Source organism: Asterias amurensis, chromosome 1 (assembly GCF_032118995.1).
Source record: "Asterias amurensis chromosome 1, ASM3211899v1".
NCBI classification, from domain to species: domain Eukaryota; kingdom Metazoa; phylum Echinodermata; class Asteroidea; order Forcipulatida; family Asteriidae; genus Asterias; species Asterias amurensis.
In genome coordinates this window covers 13,832,221-13,853,334 of record NC_092648.1, presented here as the reverse complement: position 1 = coordinate 13,853,334, position 21,114 = coordinate 13,832,221, and the positions used below count along the sequence as shown (strand labels likewise).

Below are 21,114 nucleotides of genomic sequence, written 5' to 3'. Positions count from 1 at the left end.
CCCTCCCTCCCTCCCCCAAGACATTATCAAAATATTGCTATCTCATCGGGCAATTTGAGAACCAAATCAGAGACATTAATGACCTGCCACGCTATAAAGTTGCCTTTGGCTTTTTTAGGGGGAGGAAAGAAGAACGGAGAACTTTTACTTCATTAACTTTGTTCATTGCCGTTCGGGTTTGTATTTCCGACTGATTTTTTTTTTCTACAGAAAGAGGCTTTCTATAGGGGTGACGGGAATTGGGTCAGTCATGGTCAGAGACACGAGAGTAAAAGTTAAACAACTGTTATCTGGTGGAACACCAATTAGGCACGTTGGTTTGTGGGACTGCAAAACCATACTCTGTGAAAAGAATGCAGTATTTTACATATCGATTCAGTGGCTTAATAAAAGCCGATATATAAATTATGTTAAATATAAACAACTGTTATCTGGTGGAACACCAATTAGGCACGTTGGTTTATGGGACCGCGAAACTATACTCCACACCAGCATTTTACATATCGATTCAGTGGCTTAATAAAAGCCGATATATATAAGTTATGTAAAAGTTAGACAACTGTTATCTGGTGGAACACCAATTAGGCACGTTGGTTAACAAAAAAGACAGCATTTTACATACATTGATTCAGTGGCTTAACAGTCGATACTATGTACTCATTGGATTGATTATACATTTGTTTAAGTTTTGATTATACATTTGTTTAAGTTTTGGTCAGGTATTGCCTAGATTCAAGGAGAAATCTGGCACATAGGGTTAATCTGAGGGGTTCTCTCCTCCTTGGATAGCTGCCTATAAACACCATGCAGTTGAAATTAGGAGCAGTGGTTTGGGCAATAGCAGGATGGGCAAAAAGGGCCACTAACAACAACACTAGAGCACATGTTCATGTTCCTTGAAGGTTGGAGTTCCTTCACACATGGACTCCTAGGATGCCAAAACACACATGAAGTGAACACAGGGAAAATCAGGTTGGAGTGATAGTAACGTGGATAAGGCAAGAATTGTCTGAAATGTTTTGGCCATGAAAAGTATAAACAAAAAACATAAAAAAAGAAGGCTGAAACAAAATTTGGACTGTGTACACAGGATGAACATTCATTACTTGCAGAGTGGGGCAGAACAAAAAGAAAAAAAGAAATAAAATGGATTTTGGATGCAGGGGACCAACTAGATATGGTCGAGATCATAGTTAGTGTCAGGGTATTCCTGAAAAGAATGGGATGTGCTGTTATTTGGCAACATAAAGCAAAAGTGAACATAAGGAGTATAGCATCAGGCAAAGCCTACAGGCATCATGCACCATGAATACTAACATCAAATTTGGCAATGGATGCCCTATGCAAAACTAATACTACATTTGGATTTGTCGATGCAAACACTGTCTAGCCTGGGACACTCTGTCACTTGGCAATGTGAAATATAAACACATAAAAAAGTGGAACTGAGGAGTGTAGCTGGAGGCAACTCTATCAGCAACATACTCCAATCACATTAACTTTGTATTTGCGAGTGCATACGCTGACTTGGGATGTTCTGTTACTTGGCAATGTGAAATAAAAAGTTTAACCTGATGAGCTCAACTTGAGGCAACGCCATTGGCAATATGCACAACTAACATTAACTTTGTGTTTGCTGACATACCCCCCCCCCCCCACGAAGTTTAAGTTCATTGGTTGATTTGATGTCTGCAGGAGCATCTATGAGCCACTGACGAATGTGCCATGCATGATGCTGATTGGCTTAAGTCATCCAGCGTGAAACGGAAACACAATCAGATGAAGCAAATGGGTTGAGGTGACCTCTTCAGCCTGGCATCTTGAGGCACAAACTTTAACTGTCTATGTATGAAAGTATGTTCTTTTTTGTGAGGTGGGAAAATTCCGGGTTATAAACTTTGAACATGAGCTTTGTCTGAAGAGTGGAGTGAGCCATTAAAGGTACTGGACACTATTGGTAATTACTCAAAATAATTGCATTAAAGCATAAAAACTTACTTAGTAGCGAGTAATGGAGAGCTGTGAACAGTATAAAACATTGTGAGAAACAAAAAAACTTTGTTTTTGAGAAAAGCGATAGTTTCTCACTCAAATGTTAAAAGACTTCAGGCCTGAAACCTTTTTATATGAATCTGAAAGCACACAAATTTGTGCAACAAGGGTGTTTTCTCTGTCATTATTCTCTTGTAACTTTGATGACCAGTTCAGTCAAAATTTTCACAGATTTGTGAGATTACTGGTCCTTGACAATTACAAAAGGTGTCCCGTCCCTTTAATCTTAACTTCACATGTGTGGCGCAGCACAGTGCGAAATGTCTGAGAGTGTTGCGCTACTACATTCATGTGCTACATGTGACACACACACACGCAGCGTGAATATGAGGGGGTAATGGCTGAGGCAGTACTGTATTTTCTGGACTTTTATATCCTCTCATTGGGCTCACTGACAGGTGGAGGAGGCATGCCCAATCATGCCCACTTGTTATACACAGCCAAGGCAAGTGGTGTTTCAGCTCCAGGATCGCTCCGGGCTGAAATGTCTACTACATCCGCTGTGCACTCTTAGTAAAGATTGAGCGAACATCAGGTCGCTGTCCGATTTCTCTCCAAGCGGAGAGAGGAATTATGAGCTGATGTTTAAGTTATGCAACCAGACATGCCTGCGCATGTCCAAGAGTGCACAGGATGAAAGTTAAACAAAGTGTGAACAAAAAACGTGGCTTTGAATGTAATGGTGATTGTTAACAAATCTGTGTATGGCTGTATGATGATGGCAAACTCATATTTCAAAAATACATCACTCATTGAAATATTGTCACCAAGTGTTGTTATAACAACTGAAAATCAAGGTTTTTCACTAGAGAACGAGTGCTCTGTGTAGCGAGACCAAGTGCATCTTTTTTTTTAATAATTGTTTTGAAAATATTTATACTTCATTAGAGTCATAAGAGCTATGCAAAAACATGCAATAATTTCAGTGCTTTCGTTTTTCTGTTTTTACACAGGAAAACAGCAACTTTTTTTATTGAAAAATCATTAAAGGAACACGTTGCCTTGGATCGGTCGAGTTGGTCTTTGAAAAGCGTTTGTAACCGTCTGTTATAAAATGGAAATAAGTAGAAAGATGTTGTAAAAGTACAATACAATGATCCACACAAACATGCCTCGAAATTGCACGGTTTTCCTTTTACCTCATCGACTAACACGGTTGGCTATTTATGGGAGTTAAATTTTTGACTCCTATAAATGGCCGACCGTGTTAGTTTGCACAGTAAAGGGGAAAACACGCAATTTCGGGGCAAATTTGTGTGGATCATTGTATTCTACTTTTAAAACATCTTTCCAACCATATGCATTTTGAAAAAAAACGGTTACAAACGCTTTTTATAGACCAACTCGTCCGATCCAAGGCAACGTGTTCCTTTAAATGGTTAATTCTTTTATTAACAAAGCTCCACGCATTGCAGCAAAAAGCTGTATTTTGTGATGAAATTGTAAAGAAAAGGCCTATTGTATGCAGCATTGAAAACTAAATATATTAATCACTTTAAAGATTAATGCAGGAAACATCCCCACAATGCAAGTTGTTGAAAATATGAATATTGCAGCACTTCAAAGATTTCCCTGTCCAGCCAGACAATAACTGTTAAATTTGCATTCATTGCTCTACTGAATTTGTATTACATTTTTTATTTTTTATTAATACAACTACTTTGTTTTCTTTCTATTTTTTATTTAACTACCTTTTGTTTTTGAGGAGAATATTTCTTATGCTCTGCAAACTAAGAATGTGTGCAAATTGGCAGTTGTTGCTGCGGTAAGGCTATTACTAAGGGCAGTCTATGGCTCTTTTTATGACACGGGCTGCGGCTTTGCATTTGACTTCAGGCTCCGTCCTCTTGTCTGAAGCCCTGAGCGCGTATGCAAAGCACCATGGGGCCAAGCTAGCCTGAGCCGACTCCAAAGCTGAAGCCATGGTTTCGAAAAGGGCCTATGTGTCAATGCATTGACAGGAAGAGTAAGCTGTAGCCATACATGTAGCTGTAGCCATATATGAAGGCAAACACAAGTTTCACATGGCATTTTGCAATTTTTATTTTTACTTTTTGTTTATGGCTGTAAGCCCAAACTTTCTTTGATTAGAAATAAAATGTGTTTTGGAAAAGATCGATTAATCTAGGAGATTTTTGTAAACACTTTTATTTGTTCACTGTCTGGGGAACTGAAAAGCTAAAATACACATGCAGTATTTGCTTTCATTAACTGTTGGAATTATATTTCCCTTGAGTCATATCCTCTAAGCTTAACTTCTAATTTGTTTGATATTCATCTAATTTATGCGTCCCAAACGGTAAACCGTTTCGAGAGCTATCTTATCGATATGAGTTAATATGGAAATACATATTACATTGAAATGAATTGGTCTGGGAAAACTCTACAATTGTCAGCCCCCCCCCCCCCCCCCTCCGAACATATAACAACCAAAACAGACACTTGACACTAGATCTTAAGCCTTTAATAATTATTGGCTGACAGGCTTCTTAAGATGTGTAAATGAGGAAGATGGTTCAACGACCCATGAGTCAAGTCAAATATCATGTATTATCCTGTTGAAGAATCTCATGAGTTAAAGGCAGTGGACACTATTGGTAATTACTCAGAATAACTATTAGCATAAAACCTTACTTGGTAACTAAATAGGGAGAGGTTGATAGTTTAAAACATTGTGAGAAACGGCTCCCTCTGAAGTGATGTAGTTTTCGAGAAAGAAGTCATTTTCCACAACATTTAGAATTTGAGGTCTCGAAATCAAGCATCTGAAAGCACACAAATTCGTGTTACAATTACCAATAGTTTCCAGTGTCATAAGGCTTTTTGAGATATGGAGGACACAACGCTACAACAATATAAGGTTTGGGTAAATTTGTGTGGTTACACCCAAACCAAACAGTACACTCCTATCTTGGCTATTGGATTTTGAAAGTGTGAACTTCAACTTCTATCTTTTTCTAGACTTCAAAAAATGCACTCTCTGCCCCTTACACGGACGTCACTTGTGGCTACAGCCTGTATATGGAATGGCCGTAAGATTTACTTATTTGGTGACTGTATGTAATGAAAATGCATACCTTTTTGATATGGCTCACAAAAGAACTACATGTACAGAATATTGCCACTACCATTATGCCATTTTCACATTTCCTAGTTTAGGCCTATAACGGCACTCAGAAACACCAATCTTCAATGAAAAAAAAAAAAAAAACACTGTTGAGGCTCTGGTTTGTGGAATAGAGAAGAGCAGACAAGACTAAATTGTGTCAAACACAAACAAACCATGACCCATCATTCACGACCCCATCTCACAAATCCCCATCCGATTCCATACAAACAGTGTCATTCACCTTGTTCCATCCATAATAACAAATAATGAAAAAACAACAAACTTCAGAGACCAGCAATAAACCCGGGAGGCCCAATCTGTGTAAACATCCATATAAATATTATTACTACCAGACACCTTTTCAACAGAAGAGCATCAGCTCTACTTCCTTGAATTTGACCTTGGCGTAAATCAGTTTTCCTGCTAAAACAGGATTGATAGACAAGAGTACAATTGCTCTCCAGTTTCTACATCAACTCCTATCCATTACAGTCTCTGGGGTGTAATTCCTCACCAGTTGCTTTTTAGTGATGCCTATGATTATAGCATCATCAAGGATAACCTTTTCCTCTTTCTTATCTTTGACACTTCCTCTCCATCTCCATTACTGTTAAAGGCATTGGACACCTTTGGTAATTGTCAAAGACCAGCATTCCCACTTGACGTATCCCAACATATGTATGCATCAAATAACAAATCTGTGAAAATTTTGACTTAATTGGTCTTTGAAGTTGCAAGAGAATAATGTAAGAAATAAACCTTGTTGCACACACCTGTGTGCTTTCAGATGCCTGAAAAGGGCTTCAGAATTTTAAAAGTCTTTTAATATTTGAGTGACAAATTACCTCGTTCTCAAAAACTACACCACTTCAGAGGGAGCCGTTTCTCACAGTGTTGTAAAGTAAGTAATCAAGTAAGTTTTTATGCTAACAATAATTTTGAGCAAATACCAATAGTGTCCAGTACCTTTAATACTGTTAATGGTTGGCTGACTGACCTTGCATCAAATTGGTGTCAAAACTTCCTTGATGGGTTTACACTGATTGCCATTTTTTAATAATGGTGTCTTGAAATTTAAGGGAGGGAAAAATGGTTATTAGATGCATGGGCAGTCATGACATTGATTTGTTTATTTATGTATATATTCCAATCAGAAGTGCATTGCTCCTTAAAGGTGATGAGGTAGAACGGGTGACTATATGAAGAAAGTTATCAGATAGGAAAACTTATAGAAAGTTCTCTTTGTGTATGTAGAATAGTTCTTGTTTCTTGCGCCAGGAGTGTTATCATTGACAGACATGGTACACTAGAAATGTTCAATATCGTTATTTTTAAAACACTTAGGGGAATAAGCAGGCAGGTAAACCCTCAGGTACGTACATGTAGGTGAATAAGCACTTTAGGTAGAAAAGAACCCTAGTTAGGTAAACCCCTTGATAGGTTAAACCCTCAGCTAGGTACACCCTTAGACAGTTAGGTAAACCATTAGGTAGGTATCTGGTAACCTCTCAGTGGGATGGGTAAACCTTTAAGCAGCTATGTAAACTCTTAGATAGGTAGGTAAACCCTCTGGTAGGAAGGTAAACCATTAGGTATGTACATAAAGCCTGTGGGTAAAAAAAAAAACCTTTAGAAGGAAAACCCTCAGGTAACTTAACTCTTTTAGGGTAAATAAAAACTACCTAATCAGTAAGAGATGGAGGAACCAAATTCACATAACAGTTTACGCTTCAATTTGGGGGGAATTCAAACCTCACAGCGGAAAGGTGTGAACAGGCGTGAAGGCAGTGTGACACTACAGAGTCGGCATAGACTTTGACCCTTACAAAGTACTACCTCTTACAGTCTTTTGTGATACTCTTGTCAATACACTGGATTATTTTGTTCAGTTGAATTCTTACTCCCTCTTCCTATACGAGTACAAGCCACACATGTGAGTAATACGGTAGACTAATAACCCTCAAGGTGTTTTCCCCCTTTTATTTTATGAGATATAAATTGCAAATAAGTTTTGATAGGAAACAATGTGTAACCGGATTATCAAATAACCCAAGCTAAATCAATCAAAGATTACCCCTACCCCCCCCCCCCCAACACATAAACCCCACATACTTCTTTTCACGCTACTCAGCGTAATTTCTCCCCTCTACAAAGTGCTCGCCCATTGTCAACCGCCAAGACATGATTTCCACACTGACAGGAATAAAACAAGGGTAGACAAGCCACTATCTGATGCCTGGTTAGGGTCATGCACTTAAGCCAAGACATATCCAAACTCGTTGCCTCATTTGAGATTCAACCGGGAAAAAAAGTACATTGACCTTTAATGAACTCTTTAAGTATCTCAAAGTACAAAGACACTGTACTTCGAATATTTTTGTTTCCCTCTGCCTCTCTCGCTCTCCTTCAAAAAACCTTTTAATGGCCCATTTTGTAAAATGTTTTTCAGCAATTATAGCGAGGCTTGATCATTGGATCTGCTTTGTTACCCAACCGAGAAGGAACGGGTAAAATAAAAAAAGACAAGACGGACAAGAATTATTGATAATTGAGAAATTGCAATTGATGGGTTTGGAATTCTGCTGGATGCTGAGGTATTCTTTCATTTTAGGAAAAAGTACAGTGACTTTTGACAAGAAGGGAGAGGAGGGTTGTGGGGCGGGGAAAAAGAGTGCAGGTTACCTGATCGAGCTACCCCCTTAGGCCTAAACTTCCAAATCTTGTAAGTCATCTTAAAAAGGAGGTCTCACAGACATAATGAGAATGAAATGAGATGGGAAGGGGGGGGCGGAGGCGGGATCCTGGAGATTTCTTCAAGATGACTTGGGGGATGTCATGCTTCGATGGACTTATACAATTGTTATGGGTCGATGAGACCCGTCCATCCCATTGATCTTATAACAAGAATGTGCAAAGTAAAATAAAAGTCGTTATAAATTGTGTTGTAGTGTTTTATGCCCAGGTGTATTACTTCTGTTACTGTGGCTCAACTTTTACCACACATGTTTTTCCCAGCATTGTTGTTTATTTTCTAGAATTGGATATGTGTTGCACTTTTTGCAGAAGGTCAAGGCAACGCGTGAATAACTAATATTCGTCTGGACCAGCAAGCCCAAATAGTGCACATCTGATAGTGTTTTTTTATGAATAAAGTTCAAACTAATTATAAAGAAACAATATAGTTGTACTGTGATTTTTTTTTCTGTGAATATGAATCTCACTGCTGCAGAAAGTGCTGCCTAAAATCATGGAAATTGATAATAGGCTGAAAAAGGGGGAAAGAAAAGTATAACGACCTAAGTGGAGAACATATCAGCAAGGAAGCTGATTTTTCTTTCACTTTCCAAAATTTGACTCCACAAAATGGCGTGCCATGTTAGTTCACCATGTAGAAGGAAAACCACAAAATTTGGAGGCATATTCGTGTGGATCATTGTGTTCTACTTTTAGAGCATCTTTCTAACAAACGTTTCAAACGTTTTTTAAATTATTTTGTTTTATCTGTCAAGCAAGTTCGCCCAAACAAGGCTAAAAGCCACTCTCGATAAGCGGCGACAAAGACAAAACATTTGAGATGAAAACAACTTTGATTTGTAATTATAAGGCGGTTTAAGAAGAGAGAGTAATAAGAGGTCATTCCAGACTAGACAGAAGCGCAAGATATTTTTAGAAAAGAATTGAAACGCTGTCAAATTTCCGCAGATGTACAAAATCCTTCCCCATGAAATAAAATAATCCTTCACTCTTAACAGTTGAGAGAAGCAAAGAGAGAAAAAAGCACACTAGAGAATTCTCACAATGATACTTGATACTTTACACTAAGTGAGGTTTTGAATACTCACTCTGTAATTCTGATAGCTTGTTATACCACAGAGGGAAGGAAGGTTTCGAAGACTTTTCTCTCCATTACGTCTGGAGCTAAGCTGCCTGTACTTTGACGAAAATGTATGATACAGTAAGTAAGTTAAGCCACACGGAACATCGTCAGCTAAGTTGGAGATTGCACAGTGAACAGAAACATCAAAAAAGGTGACTGATCACCACCTGATGACCCTTCACTACTATTTGTGTCCGACCAATAGGATGACGCCCTCCCAGCAAGTTAAAATATGATTGGTCACAAGTACACACACTGTAGTGACCAGTCGCAAGTAGTGACCAATCAGTGAGTGTATGTCCTCGACCAAGTACTTTGAACCCTGTCCTTTTGATACTGAGCTAAGAATTGCAAATGTTATCCCTGTACCATTATGGAGTTGCTTAATGTCGTCAGTATATATTGACTGATCTTGGACAGGAAAACTAGGCTTGGAAGTGCATGTCATGTATGGGATTTCCATAATGTCTTCCAGGTAGATGTAAGATGTCTGGTTACACAACACTGATGTATGAGGTGATAACAGTACCATCAAATACTTCAAAGAATTGAATGTGGGCGTTCGATGACAAAGAAAATATTTCTTAACCGTGTATGATTCATTCAGACTGAGACTCTTGATAAAGACCTCAAAGGTTCTGACATGGCCTGGTCAAGCATTCTCTCAAGGAACCTCTGGCATTCTCACAAGAGTAACCCCTGTATTCCTCCTTCAAAACTACTGCATGTGCATTTCACTCAGACCTCTGAGATTCTTAATAAAGATCTCTGAGGTTCCTTCCAACCTGATCTGACATGCTCTAAAAAAATATATATATAACAAAACTCTGACATTCTCTCACCAAACCTCTGACAATCTCAATAGAGAATCAATGCTCCTGTATCCCTCCTTCAAAACTACCACAGGTGCATTTCACTTGGACCTTCCTGACATTATCAATAAAGACCTCTGTGGTTTTGATATGGCTTGTCTAACATTCTCTCAAGGAACCTCTTATATGTATAGAATCTCTCAAGAAACCTCTGACATTTTCACAGAGACACCCTCCTGCATCCCTTCTTCAAAACTGCCTCAGGTACATTTCACTCAGACCTCTGAGACTGGCAATAAAGACCTCTCAGGTTCTGATAAGGCCTGGCCTTACATTCTCTCAATAAACCTCTTACAATCTCATCACAAGACCTCCTGTGTCCCTCCTTCAAAACTGCCTCAGGTACATTTCAATCAGCCCTCTGAGCTTATCAATAAAGAATATGAGGTTCCTTCAACAACCTCAGAGGTTCCGACTAAGCCTGATCTGAATGCCCTCAATAAACCTCCAACATTCTCTTACAGAACCTCTGAAATATAAAATATACACCCGTGAGATTCCTTACAAAATAAGTCCCCTCTGCCCTCCCTTGTCTTTTCCAATCACTGCAGCTGCATTTCCCTCGGCACTTTTCCAATTTATTCTATGAATATTTTAGTGAGTGTTCCCGCAATATTCTTGTGCAATGATAGCTGTTATTTTAAGACTTTCATTCCAGATGACCACCTGCCTATATGTGATCCTACCAGAGAGATAATATATTTTGGGAAAGAATACCCAGACTTCAAGAAACAAGATCTCAAGCTTAAACTTTAAGTTTATTATGAAAATATTCCAGAGGTCATTATTGTGCAATCCTTCAAGACTGTTCCTTGTGTACTTTTTATAAATTTACTCTACGTATTTATCCTGCACAAACTCTATTATATGCTCATTTTTGCATCGTATGAACTGCAACTAAAACAAACATGCTCAGTATGGCTGCCTTGTGCAGCAGATCAAAAAACAATGGACCAATGCCCTTTTTTTCTTGTTCATGGTGCAGAGGATCTTTTTACATCCAGTCTAAAAGATGTAGGCTTGATGCTAACGAGCCTAATCATATGAAAAACAAGATGCAACAATACAATGGTCTTCCACCTGATTACCGACCACAGTAAATGATGATTAACTTGGCTACTACGGCTATGGCTGCAACTGTTGCTAAGGGTGTTCCATTGCTAAGGATGCCTGAGGCCGTGTCCGAATTAGCGGCTGCAGCTACGGCTAGATTTCCGCGTCATCATACGTTGAGGTGTAGGACGTCCTTAGCAACACACTTAGCAACAGCCGAAGCCGTAGCCGTCAATTCGGATATGGCCTTGTATTGCAATATGATGCATCAATCTAGCTGTAGCCAGAGCTGTTTTGTAGCCACCAATTCGGACACAACTGAAGAAACAGCTGGGACGAGAAATGCTAAAAATATAGTTAACTTCATAAAACAAACTGTGTACAATACAATATTTGTAGCCACCAAGTTGAATACAACTTAAGGAAGACCTTGTCTGGGACAAGAAATTCTCAGAATATATTTAAAGCTTCACAAAACAAATTGTGTACAATGTATCATACATTTTTTGTCGTAGAATCTGCTTTTGTCTGGCAAAAACATACTGCGCTAAACCGCTTATGTTAATTGGTCCCCTGTTCGGGAGACAACCTAAGGAATAGCTCACTGTCTGGGACAAGAAATGCTAAGAATAAATTTATAGCTTCAAAGAACAAATTGTATTCAATATATCATAAACATTTTTTGGGGGGAAATCTTCTTTTGTTTGGGAAGAGTACTGGCTGAAATGCTTTATGTTAATTGGTCCCCAGATTAAACAGTCTTTTAACCAGGGATGCGATTTATATTGACAAGGACATTTTCTGAAACCTTCAAGTTTTGACTTGGGATCTCAAGGGAAATAATGCTGTATTTCTACCTTAGTATGAACCCAGGAATGGTTAATTCAAAGGGGATCCTACCATGTAATACAATCGTAGTTTAGGGCCTCTTACCCTATGTACATGTAGATGTACACAGTGACATAGAAATCAATTTCATCGCCTTGTTTCCCCCATCCACCTCCTTAGCAACCATTGAATAAATAAAAAAAAATCCTTCTCAGTTGTTTTCCCTCTTTTGTCTTCTTCATTATTTTAGTTGGTTTACATCACAAATTGTATTATAGAACTTTAATTTGTTAAGAAGGAAAGTAGGAACGATATCCTGCCTGTTTATGTGGCTATATTGTGTTTTCTGGTTTCCAATTATGTTAATCACAATTTGTTGTTACGACTCTTTTTTCGTTATATACTTGTATGTCCCACATATGATTGAGTTCCTTACATTGTAATTCAGAGCTATTGGATTTGTGCATCCGGAATGAAACAGTGAGATACAATCCTTGTTTAAATTTGTGCAATAATTGCATTTGAAATCGAGAATACTACCTACATGTATGCCTTACTCTATACAATTGTGTGATAAGCAGAGAGGTCATGAGGGAGAAGGTTGGAATCCAGTCTACTCTGGTGAGATTTGAACCCAAAACCCCAAGATTCTACAGCAGATGTCTTAACTGCTATACCTTTGAGCATGTTTAGTACTCTATCTGCTTATCGTAAAGTCCTTGAAACTCACCCTTTTCCATGTTAATTTCTTTCTAGTGTGCTATGATCTTGATGGAATAGCGCCTTATAAATTTTAATTATTATGTTATGTTAGTGACTAGAAGAAGGTTTAAATCCAATAATGAGCAAGGGGTTCCGCAAATAAACATATTATTTTATGTACAGGTAAAATCAAAACAAGACTGGGGTGAGATCTGACGAATGTGAGCATTCCTAAAAATGGCTTGCAGGCCTGAGTCCCCCTTATCCTAGACCCAGAGCCAGAGCCTCCCAGCTGTTACAACTCAGGAGGTTTACAGACTCAGTGCATCACCTTCTGGTTTGGACATAATGTTGATTATTTTGTCCTCATATTGGTGACATGCTTCATTACGTTCAAGAAGATATGTCGTTGATTTCACAAAACTATACTAACTTAGGATTAATCTTACGACTTAGGACGAGTCCCAACCCTGCACTGTAGCATGCAGACCTTAAGATTAATCCTAAATCCTAAGTCCTAACTCTTTGTGAAATCGGCTGATGGCTCAAGCAGATTTTGCGAAAATCCTGATATTAGAAAAAATCTTGACTAACCACAGGCCTAAAAATATTTATTAAAAAAAAGAAGTCTTTTCTAACATTCATGACAATTTCATTCATTCATCATTCATCAAAGCTGTCCTCCCGAGGCAGATCCCAGAGATGGCTTCCTAACCACTATGAGTCTCCATAGGTCTCTGTTGCTTGCTAGGTGTCCTGCAATTGCCACAGATGGGCTAATCACTGAAGTGCGTGATACATGTATCTGACAATTCATGAAAGTTTAGTCCACATTTAGTAAAAAAGACTCACCTGAACGACACAGTATGTTCTCTGGCTTGAGATCAGCGTGGATAACATTCTCCTGCTGAAGGAAACCTAGCACTTGCAGCAAACGTAGAGCGACCTTACGCACTAGCTCTAACTTCTGAGAGAGAGAACAAAAAGAACCATACAAAACCTGTTATAAAATGGGTGATATTACACAATAAAACCATTGGAAAAAGAAGCTCACGGGTGATGCTATGTTTACCAGTGTTACATTGTCAGAAAGTTAGTGTTCTGGGTAATTTTTGTAACTTGTAATGTTAACAGATATTTTGGTGATAATAAATTTTGACAATATAATTGGCATCAATCATCAAGAAAGCCAATTCAGTGCTTATAGGAATTAAATTGAGTGTTTCAAATCAACTGGTTTAATTACTAATTAACTGTTGAGTGTTAAAATTTTTAATTTATAAATAATGCATATTTGTGGCACCCCATGCCAAACCAGGCACTTCCTGTGTTTATTTGCTCTTCACGCATATAGATGAGAGCTTTCAAATAATACAACATAACCCGTTCTTAAAGGCAGTAGACACTATTGGTAATTAATAAAACAATTATTAGCATAAAACCTTACTTGGTTATGAGTAATGGGGAGAGTTTGATAGTATAAAACATTGTGAGAAACGGCTCCCTCTGAAGAAATGTAGTTTTCGAGAAAGAAGTAATTTTCCACGAATTTGATTTCGGGACCTCAAGTTTAGAATTTGAGGTCTCGAAATCAAGCATCTGAAAGCATACAACTTCGTGTGACAGGGGTGTTTTTTTCTTTCATTATTATCTCGCAACTTCGACGACTGATTGAGCTCAAATTTTCACAGGTTTGTTATTTTATGTATATGATAAGATACAGCAAGTGAGAAGACTGGTCTTTGACATTTACCAATAGTGTCCACTGTCTTTAAGTGTGATGTAATTCCACTATAAGCCTTTTTTCAAGGCCTCCATGGCTTGGGCAGCTTTGTAGTGCCGCTATCCCAAGTGACTGGAAGGGGAGTCCACTCACCACAAGAGCCTTTTACAACCTGTTTAAAGTTAACGATTAACCGTTCACAACACGGGCTTTCTCAAAAACGTTTTACAAACAAATTGAAAATGCTAAATTCCATTACAAAAAGCTTCAACGGTCTTTACGTGATAACAACAAACAATATAAATAAGTCTACAGGTATTTATTCGCTACATTTACAGGGAACTTTGTGAGAGTAAATCCTCCTTCTTATGGTAGCAGAGAAAAATGAAGCAAATAACACACTTAAAAATTAACCAAATTATCTACACAAATGATAAAACAGTATTTTGTTTATTCAAACTTACTTGATTTCATCTTTGAACAATCAAATTCCCAAAGATTGAAGAACGTCAAACTGACATAGGATCCTATCTGAGTATGCCAATAATTAAATTACCCAATTAAGCAGTAAACAGACACCTGGATTACCATCACAGGTGTAGAGGAAAAAATCAATACAACCAAATAAAGCAATACTACAACGCCACAGACAGACAAAAAGGCTAGTCAATGCGTACCTAAATGTTGCTACAATTCACAGGCTATCCAATTTCAACCCAGCAGTTGCTAACACGACCCGTCCCCACTACACCTCCCTACACCCTACTGCATACATCAAGATATATACTCACACTTCCCTCATCATCCGCCGTGGTCAAAAGGATACAAGTTTAAGCCTCTCCATGTAAAAAACACCAACCTCAATTAACATTCCCTGCGCATCCTTAAAAACCAAACCACTCCGAACATCCTTACTATCACGTAGACCCTCCAGAATGAGGAACCTAGTACAACCCAATTCCATACTACAACACTTATTGTATCCTCCACTACATGCAGACTGTTTTTTTAATAATGGGTCCCCAGCCTTTCCTTTCCTTCTCTTACTTTCCACCTCCCCTGGCTTTTCCCTCTCTCTCTCTCAACCGCCGTAAACATGTACACCCACTCATTACGCCCACACACAAATCCATTTGCTCGAGCTGGTTGGACGGCCAACGACACGACAAACGCTCTCCGCACACCCCCCTTCTAAAAACCCCGACGGATCGCTGCCATCAGATACCTTTTGTATTGGGACTTAAATAGGGTATACACACACGCAGACACACCGTTGTAACTCTCGTGCCTTGTGAGCTAGACCAGAGCACCCCAGGAAATGATTAAGGGTTGAGGTAGGGTACTACCATTCTGGATGGGTGAGGGAGGAACAGATGAAGGGATAAGAGGGGGAGATGGGGATGCAGCAATGCGTAAGACATGATCACAGTATCTAAGATGCTCTTTGAGATAGAAGCAGGATTCTATATGCAGGAGATTGAATAGATACTTTTTGTTATTTTGTAATTATTAAAGAGAAAATCCATCATTGGTTTCTGCAAGGAATTTTTTTTATAAACACATCATAAACATCAACCTTAAAAAACTTCAACAAATAAGGAGGTAACAATTATTGATACATGACTGTATCAAGTTGGAATCAAAATAGGAAAATGAGTGTTGGGGGAAAATGAGTGTGGGAGACAATTTTCTTCTCAATCATAATTCTTCAACAAAAATAGGTTCCCAGGTAAATATGTCTAGTTAGGTAATCGGTTTAGGTCTCAGCTTTGAGATGACAAAATATCTTCATGCATATCATTACCAGCCCTGTATTATACCTTTTGAGTGATAACAACCAGGGGTGAGATTATAAAAAAAAATGAACATTCCTGAAAACTGGACAACATGGCATCTTTGTATGGCATATGATCTCCCTAAATATTTGAGAGGAATAACCAAATTTCAACCGAATTTCAACATGAATTCAAACAGATATCTGAAGGTAAGTCTTCCCATCTCTGTAATGTCAAATTTGTCTCCTTCAAGAAAAATCAAAGGCACAGAAAAATTAGTTTAAAAAATCCTGAAATCAGGAAAAAAAAAATCGAGACAAATCACATGCCTGAAAAAACGTGACCATCAAAAACACTCAAATATCTTAAATAAAACAATAAGTGATGAAACTATGACAAAGATACATTAGTCATCCTTATCTTCAATTTAAAGCTGTCTATATTGGAGTAACTAAATCCACTTGACTTACTCATACACTTTAGTCAATTTACTTTAGAAAAATGTGTTTATCTCTAAAGGTGTCGAGTACATCAATTATTAAAATCACAAACAGTATTGTACTACAAAACCGTGTCAATTTCAAGTGTGTCTCGACTGACACATGGATTTGTTAAGAACTAGAGCACTCTAAGTTACAAAAGATTTCAGAATTTTTATAAATACTACTTCAACATGTATCTGAATCATTTGTGGGTTGTTGTTTTGTACGAGACATTTTATTTCCAGGCTCTATTTCACGGAGAGCTCAGATTGATCTTTAAGATGTGCATCAATCTTAAAGGCACTGGACACCTTTGAATTGTCAAAGACCAGTATTCCCACTTGGTGTAAACCAACATGTATGCATAAAATAACAAATGTGTGAAAATTTCGACTTAATTGGTCATCAAAGTTGCAAGAGAATAATGAAAGAAAAAAACACCCTTGTTGCATAATTTTGTGGGCTTCAGATGTCTAAATAACGCTCCAGAACTGAAGTCTTTTAATATTTGAGTGAGAAAATACCTCTTTCTCAAAAACAACGTTACTTCAGAGGGAGCCGTTTACCACAATGTTTTTGCTAACAACAGCTCCCCATTGCTCGTTACCAAGTAAAGTTTTTATGCTAAGAATCTATTTTGAGTAATTACCAGTAGTGTCCAGTACCTTTAAACCACACCACAATATACATTGTTAACAACTATGGTGATACTGACAACTAATCTGAGGTTGAATCTCGTGTTCGGCGAAATGGAGCCCAGTCTGTGAAATCGAGTCCCCCTCTTTGTTTCAAGAATCATATCAAAAAGCTAACCCATTTTTTTCAAATGAATGTTAACATTTATTTATTATTTGTTTTCCCTTCTTATTTTTTTTTTTTTACCAGAGTATCACAATCAGTTGCCAAAGAACTGAAGAAGAGCCCTGCAGCCGATTTCACGAAACGCTAAGATTAATTCTATCTTGAGTTAGGACGAGGTCCTAACTTAGGATTAATCTTAAAGTCTGCAAGCTACAGTGCAGGGTTGGGACTTGTCCTAAGTCCTAAGATTAATCTTTAGTTAGGAAGAAATTTGTGAAATCGTTGACATAATATACAAAATACAAAATGATAAAAATACAAAACAATACCATCAGTTAGAGTATAATTATATAGATGGTCCATATTTAATAGACTTTTGAACACCCGTCCTAAAGTCTTTGCAAAATATCACTGTTGTCCATGACTCTCTGTTAACAGACAGCAATAATCAGGACATCAGATGTACATTGAAGATTTAAACAAAAGTTTTTGGGATCCTGATCCCATTTCTATTTATATGTTCAAGTATAGGACACAGAAAAAAAGGTGATACAACAACTTCAAATTGGCAAAACAAGATGATTAACAAAAGAGCTTAGATTCATCTTCACATTATTTCAATCTGAATTTTTAAGTGTGATGTCCCAACACAAATCATTACGGCAAGAGTAACAACTCACCTTAATTTGAATCTCAAGGCTTTGCAAAATCAAGCCCTGGTTTCCCAACTACCATATATGCCTATTCCCCCCTTTAACTTCAGCATTATGAGATACAAACCAAGACATGACAAATGCTGTCAAATTAAAAAAACATTAATCATCCAATATGGAAATATGGAGAGGGTACTCATTCACCACTCCATAAGACAAAAATTGCACTAATGTACACATACATGTGAGTGGAAGCACGTTCGATATCATAACTCATTTCTATAAAAAAAAAAGTGTTCAAAAGCTGACATCAGATTTTCATTACAGCAGCTTCTAATTTAGAATGTGAAGATCTTTCTCTCCTTGAACCTTTACACTGAAATTGTCTTCACGTTGTGTCCCCCCCCCCATCCCCCAGAGGTCAGAAACCAGACACACATCATTAGTCTGATATCATAAAAGACCGGTTCCAGACTTTTTAACCAGTCATCAATAATGCCCTCTATTTGCTCAACTGCCAACTCCCCACTCGATTTATGACATGTTTTTATTAATAACAGACAAAAAGATGAAGAACGAGGAGATGTACAATATATCCAGACACTTAAAGGGTCACGTTGCCTTGGATCGGGCAAGTTGGTCTATGAAAAGCAGGCCTGTATACTTCGTTTCAAAAGAGCAATAGCACCAATTACTCCTTGGTAAAGGGCACCCTATGAGGAAATTGTAAATTTCTACTGGAGCATTTCAAGGGCACCAAGGCAATGACCAGTGGGCACTTGCCTACGTGAAGTATCAGGCCTACTGTTTGCTATGAAATGCTGATACGGTTAGAAACTTGTTTTAAAAGAAGAAGATCACGATCCAGACAAACAAGCCTTGAAATTGTGTGGTTTTCCTTTTACTTTGTGAACTCATTCAGTCTGCCATTTTGTGGAGTAAAAAATTTGATTCCACAAATTGGCGTGTCGTGTTAGTTCATGATGTATAAGGAAAATCAAGCAGTTTTGAGGCATACTTGTGTGGATTGTTATACTCTACTTTTAAAACATCTTTCAAAACATATGCATTTTATAAACAAACGGTTTCAAATGTTTTCATAGACCAACTTGCCCAATCCAAGGCAACGTGTGCCTTTAAGTATTCTTCAGTTTGATGGCTTTTATCTCGTCTACTCTCAGGAGGGTTAATTGCTCTGCGGTTTCATCAAGAGTTGATGGTGGTTCATCACCCTTTGACTTTAATTTTCTTTTCTCCATGAAGGGGAAATGGAATATATTTGTTTTATCACCTCGAGTATGTTGATTATGTTTAACCTGTAAGCTCACTGTTTATAAAGATTATAATGTGTATACCAGTGATAATCCATTTAAAGGGAAAGTACACCTTTGGTTTTTGGAATCGTTTGATTGTTTATCATCTCGATTTAGGCATTATACTGTTTTTATCTAATATCAAGCTTTAAAAAAAATTGAACATCACAAGGTCGGACGACAGCTTTAAGGTAAGGGGTTATCGACTGCCACCAGGGGCATATTGCCACCTATTCTAGGGGGCTGAAACCTAGAGTAGGTTATCCCTTCACAGTCTGTAAGGATGTAGGCATGGGTAGCATCCACTAGGAACCCGGCTGGTAGAGTAAAATGCACTACCTGTCAAACTTTTTTTGAAGCAACTATGGTTAGATGCCTCATCTGTGCTTATAGTAAATACAGACAGTTGAGCTGCTGTTGGCCAGTTTCTACTAAGCAGGTTTCTTTCTGTGCTCAGCAAGTTTTATAATCAAACAGTCCAAAGAGATAATAATCTAGCACTTCTGAGAAATTTCCCCTACCAGGTAACTAGCTGCATGGCGATAGAGCTGGATAGTACAATGACCAGGAAGTGTGCACAGCCCTTATACCTGACCTACACTCGAGATTCCATCAATGTTCGCATATCACTCACAAAAAAATAAATGAGAATTGTTCGGACAGTTACGAGTGCATCCAGCTGACAGCGGTCAATCCGGTGTTCAGGCCATACTCGAGAGTGGGTATGATGTGTTAAGAGTGCATGCTTGTCAATCGATGGACAAATCACAGTGTTTGTTTCTATGCAATCCCAATCCAGTAGGACGTGTGTGCCAATCATACTTATTTCCATCAGTTGTTGAAGTCCACTATAAGATGTGGAGGGTTTCTGTTTGACAATACTTGAGGCCCAGGCCCTAGTCGCAAAGGTGACATGGTCATTTAAAATGATGATTTATTTATTTTAGTGTATTTCTTTCACCCCTACAGCCTGGTTCTGTACTTCCTGCGAGTGTGAAGCGATTTTGAGACACAACTTTGTTTTTGCATTTCAAATTGTTCACTGCGAGTTTGTGGCGTCAAATTTGCATCGCATTCGCAGGAAGTATTGATCTGGCTTTATTAAGGAAATGTTATACCTACGGTGTGAACAAAGGGACAGGGATTCAAATCTGCAATCTCCAGATTAACGTGCCGGTGCTCTACCAACTGAGCTATCTAGCCCTACGATGGTGGTATCCCTATATTGTCAATATCTTTGGGCAAATATTTATTGTTGCTTTGTAAAGATTTTCATAGAAATATTATTGCAATTGGTTGTTTATATTTTTAAACAGAACTTTCCTGATGTTTATTTTGCATGAAACTTTGAAGTAAGTAAACAAATATAAAAGCCAGAGCAGCAGAAAGTCATTAGAACTTAAAATTAAAATAAATAAATGAATGAAACCATAACAGTTTAGAAACACCTCTGGCAAAGTCAAGCATTCTTGCCAAAACCTGTAGTGATGGCTGCAGTGAATAATTAGCAAAGACAACAACATCAAGATACAAATTTAATGCATCATAAACTGCCACAACTCATTTCGAGCTACTGCACACACACAGACAAATATAAACAAGGATTCATCCTTAGTACTGCAATAAGAGATAAACAAAAACAGCATTAACTTTCCCAATGACCTGGTTTCCTGATTATTGATTCAATATTTTCCCCTACTAGTCCTCGTAACACTGCCTAACGAACAACGTCTACGTAAGTAATAGCCTCTAATGGTATCACAACCTCCAAGCTTGGCTGCCAAGGCTAAAATGATCAGCTGGCGTTTTTCATTTACCATGGTCGGTCAGTCGGGCCGGTCGGCCGTCGTCGTGAAATACACTCCACCCAAACT

The 21,114-nt window shown here is 38.1% G+C and overlaps 1 protein-coding gene across 3 annotated transcripts in view; it reads right to left on the bottom strand.

Annotated features, from left to right (window-relative positions):
* The window catches only part of LOC139946571 (uncharacterized), a 169,023-nt gene that overhangs the window by 72,561 nt on the left and 75,348 nt on the right, over positions 1-21,114 (bottom strand). For all 3 annotated transcript variants that reach the window (XM_071944284.1, XM_071944269.1, XM_071944276.1), the window contains exon 7: positions 13,346-13,460. In XM_071944284.1, the coding sequence (XP_071800385.1) occupies positions 13,346-13,460 (115 nt within the window). The remainder of the gene's footprint in view (positions 1-13,345; positions 13,461-21,114) is intronic.